Source organism: Chenopodium quinoa, unplaced genomic scaffold (genome assembly GCF_001683475.1).
Source record: "Chenopodium quinoa cultivar QQ74 unplaced genomic scaffold, ASM168347v1, whole genome shotgun sequence".
NCBI classification, from domain to species: domain Eukaryota; kingdom Viridiplantae; phylum Streptophyta; class Magnoliopsida; order Caryophyllales; family Amaranthaceae; genus Chenopodium; species Chenopodium quinoa.
In genome coordinates this window covers 692,463-709,155 of record NW_018743050.1, presented here as the reverse complement: position 1 = coordinate 709,155, position 16,693 = coordinate 692,463, and the positions used below count along the sequence as shown (strand labels likewise).

The following is a 16,693-nucleotide window of genomic DNA, read 5'->3' as shown; positions in this document are numbered from 1 at the left end:
AAATTTTCATTTATGCTTCTAATAAGATTTCCAATCATGGCTTTCAACCAATTAGATGGTCATTTTAACCAAAAAATAATGGTTAAGCCAATGATACAGTCAAATAGGTAGAATGGTCTTTGCTTGCATGATGGGAATTCAGATGGCGATTGAGAGTTTATATTCAAATCAATAAATTCTTATGTTGGTTTTATGTTAAGGGGAGGAGAAAAAGTCTAGATTGGCATTTATGTTTTAAAAAAAAATATCTAAATGGAAAAGTGGGAGGCATGCTATTAAGGGCATATATGTAAAAAAATACGGTTTATAAAACCTCTCTATTCGCAGTGGCGGAGCCAAAAATTTTATACTGGGAGGACATATAAACATCACTTAGTTTGACAATGCAAAAATGTTAGAATAAACAGATACTTGAATGGTTAAAGTTTTACACCTCAAAAAAATTCAAAACACGGAGTAATTAGTCGAAAAACCGGCATTATATACCAAAGTTTCTTCCATAAACGCATTTGATTATGGGTTCGGAATATTTAAAAAATGAGGAAATACAAGGTAATCTTTATGATTGACAAAATATGTAAATCATAAGGGTAAAATTGACATTTCTATGAATTATTTGAGATAATTTTGAAATTTTAATAGGATGCCGTTAGTTTTGGCATTTTCTTCCTCTTTCCTACTGCTTTCTCATCCTTCTCTCTCCTCACTCCTCTAACTCAACAATGGAGCTTCAACACTAAAATTTTCGACCTCACTTCTTCACCACCACAATCATTATCACAATTACTGTCATTTGCTATCTCCTCCCCTACGCCGCCGGCCCGCCGACATCACTTCTTTCATCATTTTCAAAAGTCAAGCTCAATTGAGGGAGCTTCAATGGAGAACATGGTCAACCCTACCCTTTTGGGTTGACCATGCCCTTAATTTCACCCTTCATTCATAGGGTTTTCATTTAAGACCGGGAAAGGTGGGTGGAGATCTGGATGCTTCATTGGTGTTGGTGTTGGGGAAGCTTCTATGGTGTTCGAGGTCGGGGAAGCTTTAATGGAGAAAGAGCAAGAAGCTTTTTAATGCAGGGAGTTCAATGGAGGTGTAGTCAGTGGAGTAACGTCGAAAAAATAGTTATGTAGGCGATATCTTTGTTCATGATGTGTTCAAAGGGATTCGAACCCGCATCCGTAGACACACAAGCTTCTATAGTTGATGCTTTGACACTTACAACATTTGCTATGATTTAAGACATTTAGCACAAATTAAATATATATATATATATATACTATTTATTTTATTAAGTGGGGGGACAACTGTCCCCCCCTATCCCACGCTGGCTCTGCCGGTGCCTACCCTGTTGCATACTTGCTTTGAAACTTGTGTAGGGTGTTGTTTAAGCCTTTATATATATTGTGTTTGTCTTGTTATAAAGCATTCTCTCTGAACAAGAGACCCTCCAAGCAAATTCTCTTCTCGTCGGACCCACTTGTGAACGTTTAGACTTGATTGACCTTCACAAGCCTCCACTAAACCTCGTACTTACTCTTTTTGCCTACACACACGTGCTGCACGGACCTGATATTAAAATATTCGGACCGTAATAGTTGTCGTAATAAAACTAGTGTAAATTTGATTATTCTATATTTGGTTTTGCGGCCCACTGCTGTCACAATAATGTTTAGTCTCGCCAATGTTATGACGCTACAAGTTGAATGAAGCCACTTCCTATGTTAATGTATCTATAGTAATATGTCTTGGTGCAAGTTAATTAAGAGCTTATGTGTCGAAATCTCAAAGATAATTATGTTTAAGGCTGGTTCTGCATATGGATAAATTGACTTTATCTTTAACTTTAAAGATTTATGAGCTACACAAACATCTGCCTTCACCATGAGACAACGTGGTAACTATCTTCTTAAAAATTCAATTTGTTATCAAAAGATCTTCTCATTTTAACCGTGCACAAATTAGTGCATTAGTTTTGATCATAAATCTGTATAATTGCATATTAGTAAAAAGTATACGAAGTAATAGTTAAATATACTTAGATGTGATCAAGGTTAGCCCGAACCGATTCTGGGCAGAATTTTTCGGCCCAAAATTTATTTTTATTGGATGGGTTTGGGAATGCCTTTTTATGCATATTTAGTTGATTTTCAAGGCCCAATTGAAAAGCCCGCATGACCCGACCATTTTGGGCGGGTTTGGGCACAAAAATTCCGCCCCGAAACTTGGCTCGACCCGGACCTGCCCGAGAAGTGGGCGTAATTTTTTAGCTTCGACCCGGCCCGTCCAATGATCACCTCTAAATAAACTACTAATTCAAACGAATCAAATAGGGACAACATGACTACACTTTATATTATACAAGTTGTGAGACACACGCAAATTGCGTGTGCAACATAAGAAATTACTATGCATGACTCGATTCTTTCTTTTTTTCCCTAAAATATAATCTTAAAAATAATATTAGTGGGTTTATAAATTGATGAAATCATAGAGGTTAAAAGTAAGATATGATTACATTATAATGTTCATGCAAAATATGATTTCCCTAAAAAAAAATTAATAAAATAAATAAATTAAAGGGTGGTAGTTTTTTTTTTTTTTTTTTTTGTTGTTATATTTTTAAAATTATGGTAGTTTTCTTTTGAAAATTATAAAAGATGAAAGGGGTATTTTGGAAAAGTGAAATTTATCACCCAAAACCCCCTTTCACTCTATATATTACTATCAATAAATAAATTAAAGGGTGGTAGTTTTTTTTTTTTTTTTTGGTAGTTATATTTTTAAAATTACGGTAGTTTTCTTTTGAAAATTATAAAAGATGAAAGAGGTATTTTGGAAAAGTGAAATTTATCACCCAAAACTCCCTTTCACTTTATATATTACTACTATAGATAATAGATAAATTGATATATTTGAATATTGAGATTAATTTTAAAAAATTTCTAGTAAAATATCAAGATTTAAAATAGTTTTTTTTTCTTACAAAATTCAGACATTAAAAAACAGTTAAATTAGATATTTAATTGGGATAAAGTTGTAATTTTAGAAAAAATGATGAATACTCCAGCATTCTCTGTGCTACTCCGTAGTTTGTACATGCTCTTATGTCCTGTCTCCCATGACCTGTGATTCCCAGTCTTTTCGAGCTTAAACTAAAAACGATCCAATTTTCTCCACAATTTCATGCTTAACTTTCCTCATTTCGAGGTACCTTTTCCTCTTTTTTTTATTCTTCCTTTATCTCAACAATCATACGTTTCTTCATCATCTTAATTACTGCAATTCTTCAAATCTTAATCTTTGTTTCTTCTAATTTTTGTAATTAATTTCTTAGGGTTTACCTTTATTTGTTGAATTTTACGACACCATATTATTGGATGAATTTTGGGTAATTATTTTTGCTGTTGAATGATTTTTCGACAATTGATTAATATGCTGAATTTTACCTATTTAGAATCTATGATTTTGTTTGGCATTTTTTTTTTTGTAGTATTTTGTTGGTGGATAATGATCAAGGCGGGTTGTGATATAGACGAGATTTGATCACACGTTCCGAAACTTTACCAACTAAGCTAGTCCATGTCCACTTTTTTTTTGCAATATGATTCATGATGTTTTGATTTATAGTTATTCTTAAGCTTGATTGATTTTGATGTTACCTTGTAAACTGAAAGCATTTTGATTTTGATGTAATTTTAAGGTTCTAGATTCCTTAGCTTTAATAGCATACACTTGCAATTTGATGTTTGTCCTTATTTCAAATTCGCCCGCTTGGTTCACCTGTGCAAGATGTTGACAGTTTAATGTTTTACTTGTTTGATTTTAGTAAACTCGTCGATTTTGTTTTTCTTTGTTGTTAGTTGTTACATGTTATGACATGTTTTTGTTCTGATTTTGGATTTTGTTCCTTAATTGATCTATTGTTTATTTTTCTGAGTAATTGGGTCTGTGTTTATGCTTTATGATGCGAAAACGTTATTGTTTCTATTTCGAAACAGTTGATTACTTGCATTGATTAACTCTATTTTACTTTGTGTAGGGATATGCTCTGTAGGTCTAAGCTAATTTAGGCAAATGGAAGACACGAACATTACGAAGGGAAGTTCCTTGGGCTCACAGTTGCTGGAAAAGTATGTGAATTGTGAATATGTAGAGTTCTTGAAAAGACAATGCCCTTACAGTGTTGTCGGGACTGTGGCAATTGCTGTGATAATACCTCTATTGCTTTCAATCTTATGGATGGGAAGGAGGAAGGTGAAGCAAAGAGGAGTTCCTGTGCAAGTTGGTGGTGACGCTGGTTTGGCTATGCGTAATGCTAAATTTAAGGAGCTAGTAGAGGTTCCTTGGGAGGGGGCCTCAACTGTTGCAGATTTATTTGAGCAAGCATGTAAGAAAAATGAAAACCATCGTTTTCTTGGAACAAGAAAACTAATTGATAAGGAAGTGATTCAATCTAGTGATGGAAGGAAGTTTGAGAAGGTGCATTTAGGTGACTACCAATGGGAAACATATGGGCAGGTTTTTGAGCGCGCTTGTAATTTTGCATCAGGACTTGTTAAGCTAGGTCATGATCTTGATACCCGTGTGGCTATTTTCTCTGAAACACGAGCTGAGTGGTTTATTGCTTTGCAGGTTGAACATCCGATCATATTTTGATAAAGCTAATTGAATAAATCTATTGTGTTTTGAGTATACTGACTATGTCACATATTGTTGTTTCTATTTCAGGGATGCTTGCGACAGAATCTTACCGTGGTCACTATGTATGCTTCATTAGGCGAGGACGCTCTAATCCACTCCCTAAATGAGGTTGAGTATTATTCTCCAAGAAGATTTTAAAGTTTATATTTTTTGCCTGTAGGATAGGTCTGAATAATAACTGACAACTTAGCTTGATAATGTATGTTCATTGTGCTGTACTGTAATTGGTAATTGGACGCACCAAATCATCTTTGATAAACCATCTATATGTAGTCAGAGTCTTTGGAATGCTACATGAAGCTGATTGTATTAACTCCTCTTCCTGATGCAATTTACAGACTCAAGTATCAACCTTGATATGTGACTCGAAACAGTTTAAGAAGGCAGCTTCAATACTTTCAAAGTTGGAAACAGTTAAAAACATTATTTACTTTGAGGAAGATAATGCTTTGAGTGATACTGGCATTTATGATGATATGGATGACTTGAACGTATCATCTTTTCATGAAGTTGAGAAACTTGGGAAGAATCATCCTTTGGAGCCAAGACTTCCTAAGAAGGAGGATATTGCTGTTGTTATGTATACAAGTGGCAGCACAGGATTGCCTAAGGTTTTGTAATTCCTTAGTTTCAGCATCTAAGAAACTTGTCGGTTATCACAGTTGCACTTGTATGTTAGTTATTTCTGTGTTATTTGTAGATTTTGTCTTTGCATCCATGAAGCACATCTAACTTTAGTAAAAATTATTCTTTACTTGAACAACCACTTGGTGTATCTTCATGAAACTTCAAAACTCTTGTATTTATCACTGTCTATCCAGAGGCGGATTTTTAGAATGACACTGTATTTGCCTCTTCTAGATAAGAAACTTAGATACTCTCGTTAGGTGACTTCCATGACTCAATATTATTTATTAAAGTTGCAGTGTGGTAAAATAATTTTTGTCGTTACTTAATCAATACAATTCTCTGTTTGGAAGTTATGTTGACCCATGATTCATGTTGGATGACACATCACTCGAACTTTCAATGTTTGCCATTATGTTAAAGTAAATTGTTTATTATTACTTATTTATTACATCTCTTTTTAGGGAGTTATGATGACTCATGGAAATATAGTAGCAACTGCTGCAGCTGTCATAACTGTGGTTCCTGGTCTTGGAAGAGATGATGTGTACTTGGCATATTTACCTCTAGCTCATGTTTTGGAATTGGAAGCTGAGGTATTGATATGTTAGACTCTATTCTTGTCCTCTAATGCTCTTTAATTTAGAACTTGTAATTAACTTTGTTTTTCTAGACGGTAATGTTGGCTTCAGGTGCTGCAATTGGTTATGGCACAACATTGACTTTGACTGATACCTCAAATAAAATAAAGAAGGGAACCAAGGGAGATGTGTCCGTACTACAGCCCACTCTCATGGCAGCAGTTCCAGCTATCATAGACCGTGTCCGTGATGGGGTTCTTAAAAAGGTTTACACATCAATTTTGTCAATCTATAACTTATTGTTGTTGATATATAATTTTTTCTCATAAATTTTTTGGTTGTGTCAGGTTGAAGAGAAGGGAGGTTTTGTTAAAACACTATTCAATATTGCTTATAAACGTCGTCTAACTGCTGTAGAAGGAGGTTGGTTTGGTGCTCGGGGACTAGAGAAATTGCTATGGGATGTTATAGTTTTCCGTAAAATTCAGTCAGTTCTTGGTGGGCGCATTCGTTTTATGCTTTGCGGTGGAGCCCCGTTATCTGGAGAGTCGCAACGTTTTATTAACATCTGCATGGGGTAAAGTCTCTGTGTGGGTTTGATCCGTGTTTGATAATATCCATTTTTCTTGACATGTTCAACTGCTGCAACCAAACATAGTAGAATACATGGATATCATTTAATAGTATTATTGTAGCTGACCCATAACTACGTAAAAGAACTTTCACAGATACCAGAATCTGAATGGGGAGGAGATTAGTAAATTTTTTTCCTTGCTATTTGTTTCAACATTTATTATTTTTAGAATTACCGGCCTAATGGTGATTGCACAAATGAAACCCTTCTTCCACTAGCAGCTTTTTGGCATCCACTTATTAGGATAATCCGAAAATCAAAATTCAAAAGTAGAAATGAAAGGGTGGGTGGGTGTTGCGGCTCTTTGGGGGGAGGGGGCGGTTTGGAGAGGAAATAGAACTGTTCTTAGGTATCTTAATGCATATCTATAACCACTTAAGGTAATCCTGTAATGCTGAATGAAGTTAGGATGATGAATGGGGTAAAGCAAAAAAAAGCAAAAAAAGTTAAAAAAAAAAATAAAAATTTATGTACAGTAAAAATTCAATTTTGATTCACCTCTTACCTGCCTGTATGCGGAAATATAGCCTTCAGCTATAGTTTTTCTTGGTGCCAATATGCCCTGTAGGCTGTAGATGCTAGTGCAATAGGCTTGTGTAAACTTATTGACTGTCTCAGTTCTCTAGTTTAGTTTTATGATGAAGAAATTACATGAACATGTTTTGCCATTGACAGTCTCTTATGCCATTTTTGGATTTCTTATCCTGACTGGCTAGCTACATTCATGATGCTCAGGGCGCCTATTGGACAAGGATATGGTTTGACAGAGACTTGTGCTGGTGCAGCTTTCTCTGAGTGGGATGACACTACTGTTGGACGTGTTGGTCCTCCTCTTCCATGTTGCTACATTAAGGTATGCTATCTATCTAGATCAGAAGATGTGTGAATGTATCTCTTCTAACATCTTTTAACACTCACATCTATTGTTCTACTTTTGCAAAGTCATGACATATGTGACATGTAAGTGACGTACTTGGATGTGTCCCAAGTTTTAGGGGGGATTGATATCCCATGTTCGGTGATAAGGGGAACAAGAAGGTGATTGAGAGTGGTTTCTCCTTTCTCCTTATTCCCATGGTTGTATTACGCAGAAAAGAAGCAATTAAGACCTTGAGATTTATTTATTTATTTTTTTATTTTTGTAAAATCATATTGCTGTTAGTCAAAAGTGAAGTAGAGTATTACTGTAGGTTATTTGAGTGGACCAATTTTCTTTCTCTTATTATCTCATAACCAACTAAACATGAAAGGTAGAGAATTATTTAATTGATTTCCAACCGCTTAGTCCTACCCTTTTCACTCTTCAATTCCAAAACTTGTGTTGCTATTCACAAAAAGCCCCATTAGTGTTTTGTTATCATACATGTATGTTTGCTTATGCAACCTTCATTTCAAATAATGCTTTATTAGCAAGCATTGCAGTGTATATATATATGATCAATTGGTCAAATTCCATTATCTTTCTACCTCCAAAAACCTTTTACTCTTTTTCTTCTCCTCTTTCTTACAGTCTTATGTTCCTTAGTGTCCGTGCCAAACGTAAAATTGTATTTGTTTACGGTATGGAGTTAGTACGATTTGAGGTTTATAAGCTTTTAAAAAAATAAAAGATAAATTACTGACGGCAGTTAATCTTGAACTTATTGAAATATAACAAATGTGAACTACACTGTTTTAAGATTATTTGTCCCTGAGAATCTTCCATTTGATTTTGTAGCTTGTTTCTTGGGAAGAAGGTGGATATACAACATCAGACAAACCAATGCCCAGAGGGGAGATTGTGATTGGTGGGCAGAGTGTGACAGTTGGCTACTTTAAGAATGAAGATAAAACTAAAGAAGTCTACAAGGTATTATCAATTTAAATTTTTACTTGCTTCTGCTGATGATTGTTCAGAATTGTAATTGTCTTATGTCACATATTTCCAGGTTGATGAAAGTGGGATGCGCTGGTTTTACACGGGTGACATTGGTCGATTTCACCCGGATGGATGCCTTGAAATCATCGATAGAAAGAAAGATATTGTAAAGCTTCAACATGGAGAATATATCTCCCTTGGAAAGGTAGGTCCATGGCACAATGTCTTTTGAATTTCTTGTCTTTATCTTTGGATTATTTTTCACCCAACAACAAGATCAACATCAACATTAACGCTAACCCTGTTCCCGGACAGAGCAGGGTAAGGAGGTTTAACATATGCGGCCTTACCCCTTGAGAAGTTATTTACAGTAGCAGTTAGTCTGAGATATAATGTGTATTTGGTACTTCAGAATGAATAAGAAGTGCATATACTTTAGTGAGCTATTTTAGTTTAGTCCATTATATTCCAAAGCCTAAAGACAATGAGCCTCTCGGCCCCTCCAGAAAGAGCCATCTAGGGTCATTCAATTTCAGAAAATGTCAGCAACTCAGCAATTATGTCTTTGCTTCATTCCTCTATTAGAAATCATGTATTTGATTCATTGCATGGATTTTCAGACTTCAATGAATGAATGAATGAATGAATGTAGCAAACTAGCGGTGGTTGACTAATGATTAAATTAATAAGTTTATAAGATGTAGCTTTGCTGCTTTCACCGAGTTTCATTCTTGTCCTGTCTTGATTGGAATGATAAAATATGCATCCCATGGAAGCCACTACTGTATTATGTTGGCTAACTTGGCTTCCTTGTCCTATATAATGGGTGAAGCTTTGATTTAGTATGTTGATGAATATTTGACGTTTGTTCACTGTTACAGGCCGAGGCAGCCCTTATGTCAAGCAATTACGTGGAAAATATTATGGTACATGCAGATCCATATCATAATCATTGCGTAGCACTTGTTGTTCCTTCACATTCAGAATTGGAGAAGTGGGCTCAAGACTATGGCATCCAGTACAAAAGTATTTCTGAGCTTTGTGACCATCCTGAAGCAATCAAGGAAGTCCAAGCATCCCTGTCAAAGGTTAGTTGTTGCAAATAGCTTACTTTTACCCAGTGAAATGTGTACCTTGCTGACGGAAAGCATGTCTATTTTATGGGAATGAGCTGAACATTCAGTTGAAGAGAATGAGTAGGAAATATCATAATATAAATTCTTGGTACATAAAACTCATGCCGCAAAATAGGCTGCCTGTCTAATCCTAGTTACTCTTCTAAGTAAAGCTTATTCAGGGTGGACTCTGTAGCAGGGCTTGGCTCTAATAAATAATCAAGCTTACCAAGTCAAGTCCATGCCACCCTGTCCCAATGTGAAGAAAACTTTGACAATATTTCTTTTTTTGGAGGAAAACATTAACAATAAATTAAACTGCATAGTTTTTAAATTATTTTTTAAAAAACAGAAGGAATTCAAAATTTGAGTGATTAATAGTTGGGTCATAGATAATTATCTAATTAATAAGCGATAATAAATTTATAAAAGGCAGCATCTAAACAATTCATTTTTGAAGAAGAATGAAGGTGAAAGAAGAAGAGTAGAAAAATTGTTCTTATGACCTTAATTTTAGAAAAATTGAAGAAGAATGAAGGTGAAAGAAGAAGAGTAGAAAAAGAAGGATGAATATTTTTCCTTTCTGTTGTTGAAATAGAATAGGTAGTGATTTTTGCCAAAATTGTTCCCGTAACATCCACTATTGACAATATCCAAATTCATTGACCGTTCCCAATTTTGGAGACGTATCCATGCGTAATATGATTATATGAAAGGGAAAAAGGTTAGTTAACGTGTTGATTATATGTAATAGAAGTATAGAACCATAGAGGCCTATTCAAATTTTTAATCAGTGTTTGTCTTCTTTCTCCGTTGAAACATTTTCTTCTGTTGTTTCTATTTTCTAACACACTCTATTACCTCTTTAGTCTCACTTTTTCTTTGTTCTTTATAATTGCATTTACGTTTAATATTGTTTCTTAATTTCTATGCCCTTATCTAAATGTGTTCATTGTAGCAGGAATGATTAACCTTCTTTTTTTGTTTTTGTTTTTTTTTTCCCTGTTTAAAGGTTGGAAAGGGTGCAAAGCTGGATAAGTTTGAAATTCCTGCAAAAATTAAGCTGTTACCTGATCCATGGACTCCCGATTCAGGATTAGTCACAGCCGCCCTTAAGTTGAAGAGGGAGCAACTTAAAACCAAGTTCAAGGATGACCTTGAAAAATTATACGCATGATGGAAATGGGTAATTAATTTTACTTGGTACAAAGTTCACACTTTCGGCCTAGGTTACTCCTGCTTGGCCTGACTTGTAATCTGTGGCTCTATGCTTAAGGTTTTGTGCTGGTAAAAGACTGAATTGTTTACAGGGCCTTATAATTTTTTTTCCATTGTAAGGTTCAAAAGCATGTCTAGCTGAGCCAAAAGACCTTTTACTTTTTTTGTGGATAGAATGAGATGAGGTATTGTTGATGAATACTGAAATTTTAAGCTATTTTGCACTGTCAGCTGAATTAGATTTTATAATTTGCTCCTCCAGTTCTGAAATCTTTGTTTTACTAATATTCGATGTGTTTTAACATATACAATGAAAGCTTCCAGAGGCAGATATCAGATTATCAGGTAAAGTTGAAGACAGGAATGGACATGATCAAAAGAGAGGATTTAAGCCAAATTCTGTTTCCAGTGACATTTTTTAGATCAAAATGCTAAAGAACCCTTGCCCTGTTTGGTAGGTGCCTAGGACGTAATTATTAGTTGTAAAATGGTGATGAGTTCTGAATGAAACTATACGAGGAAGTTTAGCCCAAGTTTTTGCCAATCAAACTACACCATCTTCCACTTCCTAAGAAGACTAATTCTCTTGTTATCTTTTGTCAACCTTTTTTTTATTTGAAGCCAAGTAAGCATGATTATATTAGATCAATTTCCGTGAAAGTTTGAAGGCTTTGGGAAAGGAATTCGTACAAATGAGTTTCGAGTTGGGATCCGTAGCCCATCGGCGCAACTAAATGAGCTAAAGAATTCCCACCACGCCTTACATGCTTACATTGAAAGAAAATAAAGGAGTTACTAACTTTGAAAATATCCTCATGAAGAAGAAAAATGGGAGCAGCACCCTTCTGTTTTGTCCGGATATCCTCATGAATGAAACTTGCTACGTGTCACACTCCAAAATAACCTCATCATACCCCAGCCTTTGGCCAAGCTCCACCCCAAAGCGTGCAGCCCCTGCCTCTGCCATCTCAGGGCTCCAGCGAACCTGATGATGCCTCACAGCAGCCACCAACAGCTGTCCCCCCGAACCTCTTATCATAGAACCAAACTATATACCGCATCCTTGGGAGACATGAGCATCGACATTAATCTTTACACGTCCTTCAGGATGACACCACGACCCCCTTAGTGCTGGAGAAGCCCCATTCTTTGTTGGCAAGACCTTCGCACTGTAAGAACAATAAAAAAAAATAAAAAATAAAATAAAAAATAAAACAGCTTCACAAAACCAGCACCCATTCTCACTGCATCAGGCCCAGCATCACTATAAAAAAATATGCGTATATCTACAATGCCAAATAGCCCAAGACAGAGGCGCAAAGACACACAGCTGTTCCTTGTTCACCTTGGTTGCCATCCAACCCAGCCTATCAGCAAAAGAACTCGACAGGGCAGCAGCAATGAGATCCCCAAAGTCACTCCTCTCCCATACTTTCACTGCATAGGTGCATTCAAAAAGAGTGCAAAATTGACTCTTCATCACCGCCACAAATGGGACATTGTTTAGACATTCTAATATGCCGCCTATATAACTCACCCATGACAGCCAACGGTCCTTTACACACACTCCACAGTCCTAAGAAGCTTGATCCTCTGCACTACTTGTAGAAAAACATGTCTACCAACAAAGTCTCTACATAATGTGGCAATATGTTTAAAGTTGATGTAATACTTTCCTATCTTATATCTCATATTGAGATAATAGTAAAACTCAACAAATTTTTATTGCAAATGAAATTCCATAAGCAGGTTCATACGGCCTACGAGTTTAATCACTAATAATCTCTATACAAAGAAAGTATTTTATAACTACTAAATGAAGTCAATGAATCAAACTAAATTTTTATTGCTGCAAAACAGAAGGTATGATTATTTATAGGTTCAGGGTGCGAAAAATATTTGTCCAATATAAAAAAAAACCTCAAATATTTCCCTAATGAGAAATTCTGTAGCTCTGAAATTTTCTTTCCTGAAAGTAAAGCAGGTTGAAAGCCCTTAACTTGCATGTTAGCAAGTTTAGCTTGGTCTAAAAATAATATCCATCTGCATGTTAAGTAGAGGAACCATCTTGAAAACCATAAACTGCTAGATTTGGCCACAAATATCTGCTTCCTTATTTGTTGGGTAATGTGAAAGCAGCCATCTTCACCTGTTTAACCTTCTTAGAATATTTGGTGTCATATGAGAAACTCCAATGGCAGTTGTGTCAGCATAATGATGCAAATCATCAATCAGACTTCAGTGTACTTTCAAGTGAGACAGGCATTGTTGTTAGCGGTGGCCGCAACAACAGGTATAAAGCAGGACCCAAGAAAGGGATTATCGATAAAGGAAGAAGCCAAGCTGTCTTGTCATAGCTGTAAAATGGAAATAACAGAACATTGAGCACACAAGTCTAATTATGAGGAATTCAACCATAGGTTCTAGTAATTTTCTGATGTTACACTAACGAGAGTCCTAGGATGTCATTATAGGAAAAAAAAAAATCTTAGGATCTTACCATTTTCGTGCTGTCATATCATTGTAAACCCAGAAAGGTGCAAATGCTGATAGAAGAGTGAAATCAAGTGAGGTTGCATGAACCTGAGGCAAGTGGGAAAAAATTGCTAACTGAGCGCATTAACTATGATATGAAGAAATTAGAGTTAGGATAAAAGAAATCTTGATTAAAGAGACTCTAAGACAATCATAATCAGGACTATAGATCCAAATAATTTAAATCATGGTAACTAACTGAAAAGATAAGGCCTTTTGCAGCCTAATATGCTTTTGTCCACAGGTGCTTGATAGAGATGTTTCTATGGAAAATTTCCTTATGCTAAGGCTTTCAAGATAATTGTTATACTACGTACACCCCCCCCTCCCCCCGGGGCCGCGTTCCGGGGAGAAATATCTACTTAAGAATATGGTCGAATTTCATTTGGAAATACTTTCTTTTTAAATCCAAATCATGAATTTGTTGATGAAGGATGTTTAACAATGGGTATAGATTATAGAAGACACCTTTATTGAAAGATCCAAGGGATTACAAAACCACTAACTATCAAACCAAGATTTCAGATCTATTGAGTCAATTAGCTACCAAAGGAAAAGATGATTTTATAAGAGATACGGTGCATCTCAATTCTCAAATAAATAAGACATAGGTAAGCAAGAATAAATTTAAGGCACAATCAAGATCGTAGCTTACCAACTTGCTTTCTCTGAAATACTGATAGAACTCCTTCCACTCATCTATTGCCAAGCCTGCATATACTATAAGGCCTAGTCCTACAGCACCCAAGAACTGACAACCAGGAAGGTTAGTTATTTTTGCAAAAGCATACATACAAATCATTCATACAAACGCAAAGACATTTAACAACTATGCAAACATAAGATTTTCCTTGACAAGTTCTTAGGATGGGGATGAAACTTAAATGTTTGTAATAACCCAAGCAAAGTGCAATCATGGTATAGTGAAGGGCTCTACAAATGATTATGGTGGATTTACTTTTCATAGATTTCGATTCATATTTATAAAACAATATTTGAATTTCCTCTTAAGTTTTACTCATAACAGGCTGCAACTAATCTCAGACCACTTACTAGTTTAATTCAACAAACCATGTCATCTCCAACCAGCAAAAAGCAACAAGATGTGATTCAATATGAAGTATCACTTTCTTTACCTATGTAAATCAAATCAGTTCTTACCCCAGCTGTCAGCTTTGATTCCAAGAAGTTCAGAGGCCAGCTACTTAGTTCGTCTTCTTTCACCGGTGGTGGTGGTGGTCTCCACAGAATGAAATATGGAATGAGAGCATAAACACCTCCAAAAAACGAAAGTGTGGCGAATGGCCACACAGGAATATTGCTTTTCGAACTGCAGAATAAGAAACACTAAATTTCAGGTGTAAAAGAGGTTTCTTATTCAATGGAGCTTAAGATGCCAAAGAGAACATGTCACTTTTGTAGGCACACAAATTCACCTTCTGCCAGAGGGAATCAGTAGCATACTGTAAACAATTGGCCATAAACCCATAATGTACCAAAGCGACACAAGTAATCTATTCATCTCGAATCCATCATCTCCGATCAAGTTAGAGAGCTTCTTCAAGAAATACATGTCCCTTGACTGCAGTCAAATAGAGGCAAGTCGTCAACAATCTAGTGCAATTCTATGTTACAGACTCTTCACTCCTGTAGTCCTATTTTCACTTCAAGTACCCGTGTCAGATACTCGACCCAGCCACATGAATACAGACACTTGCACAAATAATGCACAATTTAGTAATTTTATGCCCATCTAGTCTAATTTGGAAAAAAAAAAGAAAATTCAACCAACTATCTTATGCCACTTTTATGGTCTAACACTGTAGATACAACCATCTCATACAAAAATTACTCGAATAGTCGTACCAAAATTTTCCATATACTTCAAAATCAATGTCAAATGCAATCCGATAACATAGTACATAAGTCCTATAATAGCTTAAGTTCAGAAAATTTAACTAATTAACCAGATTATGTAATCAACAAAGATAAAATCATACTGGGTTTGGTTGGGAAAGTGACTATAAACAAAGATAAAATACGTTCAAAGTTATTTTATTTTGATCACATAAAATCGAACAGATAATCAAGAAAGATAAAAATCATACCGGGGTTTGGTTAGGAGAGAGATTAAAGACATAGTACATGAGTCCAGCATAGAACAAGAAGAGCAAAATTGAGGTAGTCCAATCTCCACCATTACCACCATCTTCATCACCACCAACATCACTTTCACTGGAATCATTATCTTCCACAATTGGGTCTTTGAATTTTGAACTTAAACAAATTTGGGTATTTCTCTTCTTTTGATATTGATTAATGGGTATCCTTTTGCAGTAAATTAAGTTGAGCAAAATTGGAGGATTTGTTAGTAATAAGGAGTTTGGGTTACAAGGTTTAGGATGAAGTTTAACAGGGCCAAAGCGTAGGAAATTGGAGGAGATGAGGTTTGAATTTGCTATCATTTTTGCTGCATTTGGCTTCTCCACTTTTTGCGCTCAATTTTATCCCTTCCCTCCCGGCGACACGGCTACGCTCTTTAAGATAATTGGGCCAGGCTAGCTCGGGGCACGACATGTCCCAACTTCCCAACCCAAAATAAAATTGACATTTAAGTTGGAGCTTGGAGGTGATAACTTGTTTCAAGATCTTTTCAACGATATGTTATATGCCCAATTTCCCTACCTAATAAAATACCTTATAAAAAGTGAGAGATTGTGCTTATGAATAGTGTACGGACCTATATGCTTTTTAAAATGTTTGTTTACATTTTTACCTACATAGGTAATTTCTTACATTTATGTCCTTCCACATGTACATATATAATGATTTTTGACCTTCTATCTCCTTACATTTATGCACTTTTATAGTTTTATATTATTTATTTATGTTATAGGTAAATATATTATAGGTAAATTAAAAGTTCACCTCTCATGATTGAAATGAATAAGATGACTCCATTAGCTAAATAGTTGAATTTGAAAGATCTTTCTACTCAATTAATTAAATTAAATGGAAAATAAAAAGAAATAATAAAATTTAAAATGTTTGATATTTAATGGGGGTTATAGTTTAATTGCATGACAACTTTACCAACTCGACAAATAAAAGGTTGTTTATTTGTGAAGGTCAGAATTAACGACTTGCACATAATTGTGTTTAATAAATGACATTGAGACCAATGAAATGAATCTGGTGATTGTGCCCAATTGAAGTAGATGTACTAGGAAGAAAGGAAACCAATATGACTACGATGAAACGAGGAAAAAAGCAAAAAGGAATTCATGGGAATTATAAGAGTTCAAAGGCTATGATTGGGGCTGCATGAAGCTTTTTCTACTTCATAACCAACGTTTTTGGAAGAAAGTTGCCAATGCAAGCTGATATTTTCTATGATCCCCTGAATGTTAATGTTTTTGCG

General features: G+C 35.4%; 2 protein-coding genes across 3 annotated transcripts; one reads left to right on the top strand and one right to left on the bottom strand.

Annotated features, from left to right (window-relative positions):
- The first annotated feature begins 3,059 nt into the window (after positions 1-3,059).
- On the top strand, positions 3,060-11,007 carry LOC110730844 (long chain acyl-CoA synthetase 8-like). 2 transcript variants are annotated; one of them, XM_021910671.1, is made up of 12 exons: positions 3,060-3,210; positions 4,043-4,635; positions 4,732-4,812; positions 5,043-5,315; positions 5,796-5,927; positions 6,005-6,178; positions 6,260-6,489; positions 7,282-7,399; positions 8,264-8,395; positions 8,475-8,609; positions 9,286-9,492; positions 10,532-11,007. In XM_021910671.1, exons 2-12 carry the CDS (start codon positions 4,078-4,080, stop codon positions 10,694-10,696), a joined length of 2,205 nt encoding a protein of 734 aa, XP_021766363.1. In that variant the 5' UTR covers positions 3,060-3,210; positions 4,043-4,077; the 3' UTR covers positions 10,697-11,007. The 2 variants fall into 2 exon arrangements, with proteins under 2 accessions (XP_021766363.1, XP_021766364.1); XM_021910672.1 differs by lacking the exon at positions 5,043-5,315.
- Positions 11,008-12,436: 1,429 nt separating this feature from the next.
- Positions 12,437-15,835, bottom strand: LOC110730845. Its single transcript, XM_021910673.1, has 6 exons — positions 15,381-15,835; positions 14,709-14,854; positions 14,434-14,602; positions 13,928-14,023; positions 13,238-13,320; positions 12,437-13,094 (listed from the first exon to the last, which is right to left on the bottom strand). The coding sequence occupies exons 1-6, from the start codon at positions 15,735-15,737 to the stop codon at positions 12,965-12,967; spliced, it is 981 nt and encodes a 326-aa protein (XP_021766365.1). The 5' UTR covers positions 15,738-15,835; the 3' UTR covers positions 12,437-12,964.
- Between the last annotated feature and the right edge of the window lie 858 nt (positions 15,836-16,693).

Bases quoted from the DNA above. Each gene is read 5' to 3' on its own strand.
- LOC110730844 (XM_021910671.1), top strand. From the start codon at position 4,078: ATGGAAGACACGAACATTACGAAGGGAAGTTCCTTGGGCTCACAGTTG. The intron at 6,490-7,281 runs GTAAAGTCTCTG...CATGATGCTCAG, and splicing joins TTTATTAACATCTGCATGGG to GGCGCCTATTGGACAAGGAT. The intron at 8,610-9,285 runs GTAGGTCCATGG...TCACTGTTACAG, and splicing joins AATATATCTCCCTTGGAAAG to GCCGAGGCAGCCCTTATGTC.
- LOC110730845 (XM_021910673.1), bottom strand. From the start codon at position 15,737: ATGATAGCAAATTCAAACCTCATCTCCTCCAATTTCCTACGCTTTGGC. The intron at 14,855-15,380 runs GTATGATTTTTA...ATTTGACTGCAG, and splicing joins TCTCTCCTAACCAAACCCCG to TCAAGGGACATGTATTTCTT. The intron at 14,024-14,433 runs GTAAGAACTGAT...CCTGGTTGTCAG, and splicing joins AATCAAAGCTGACAGCTGGG to TTCTTGGGTGCTGTAGGACT.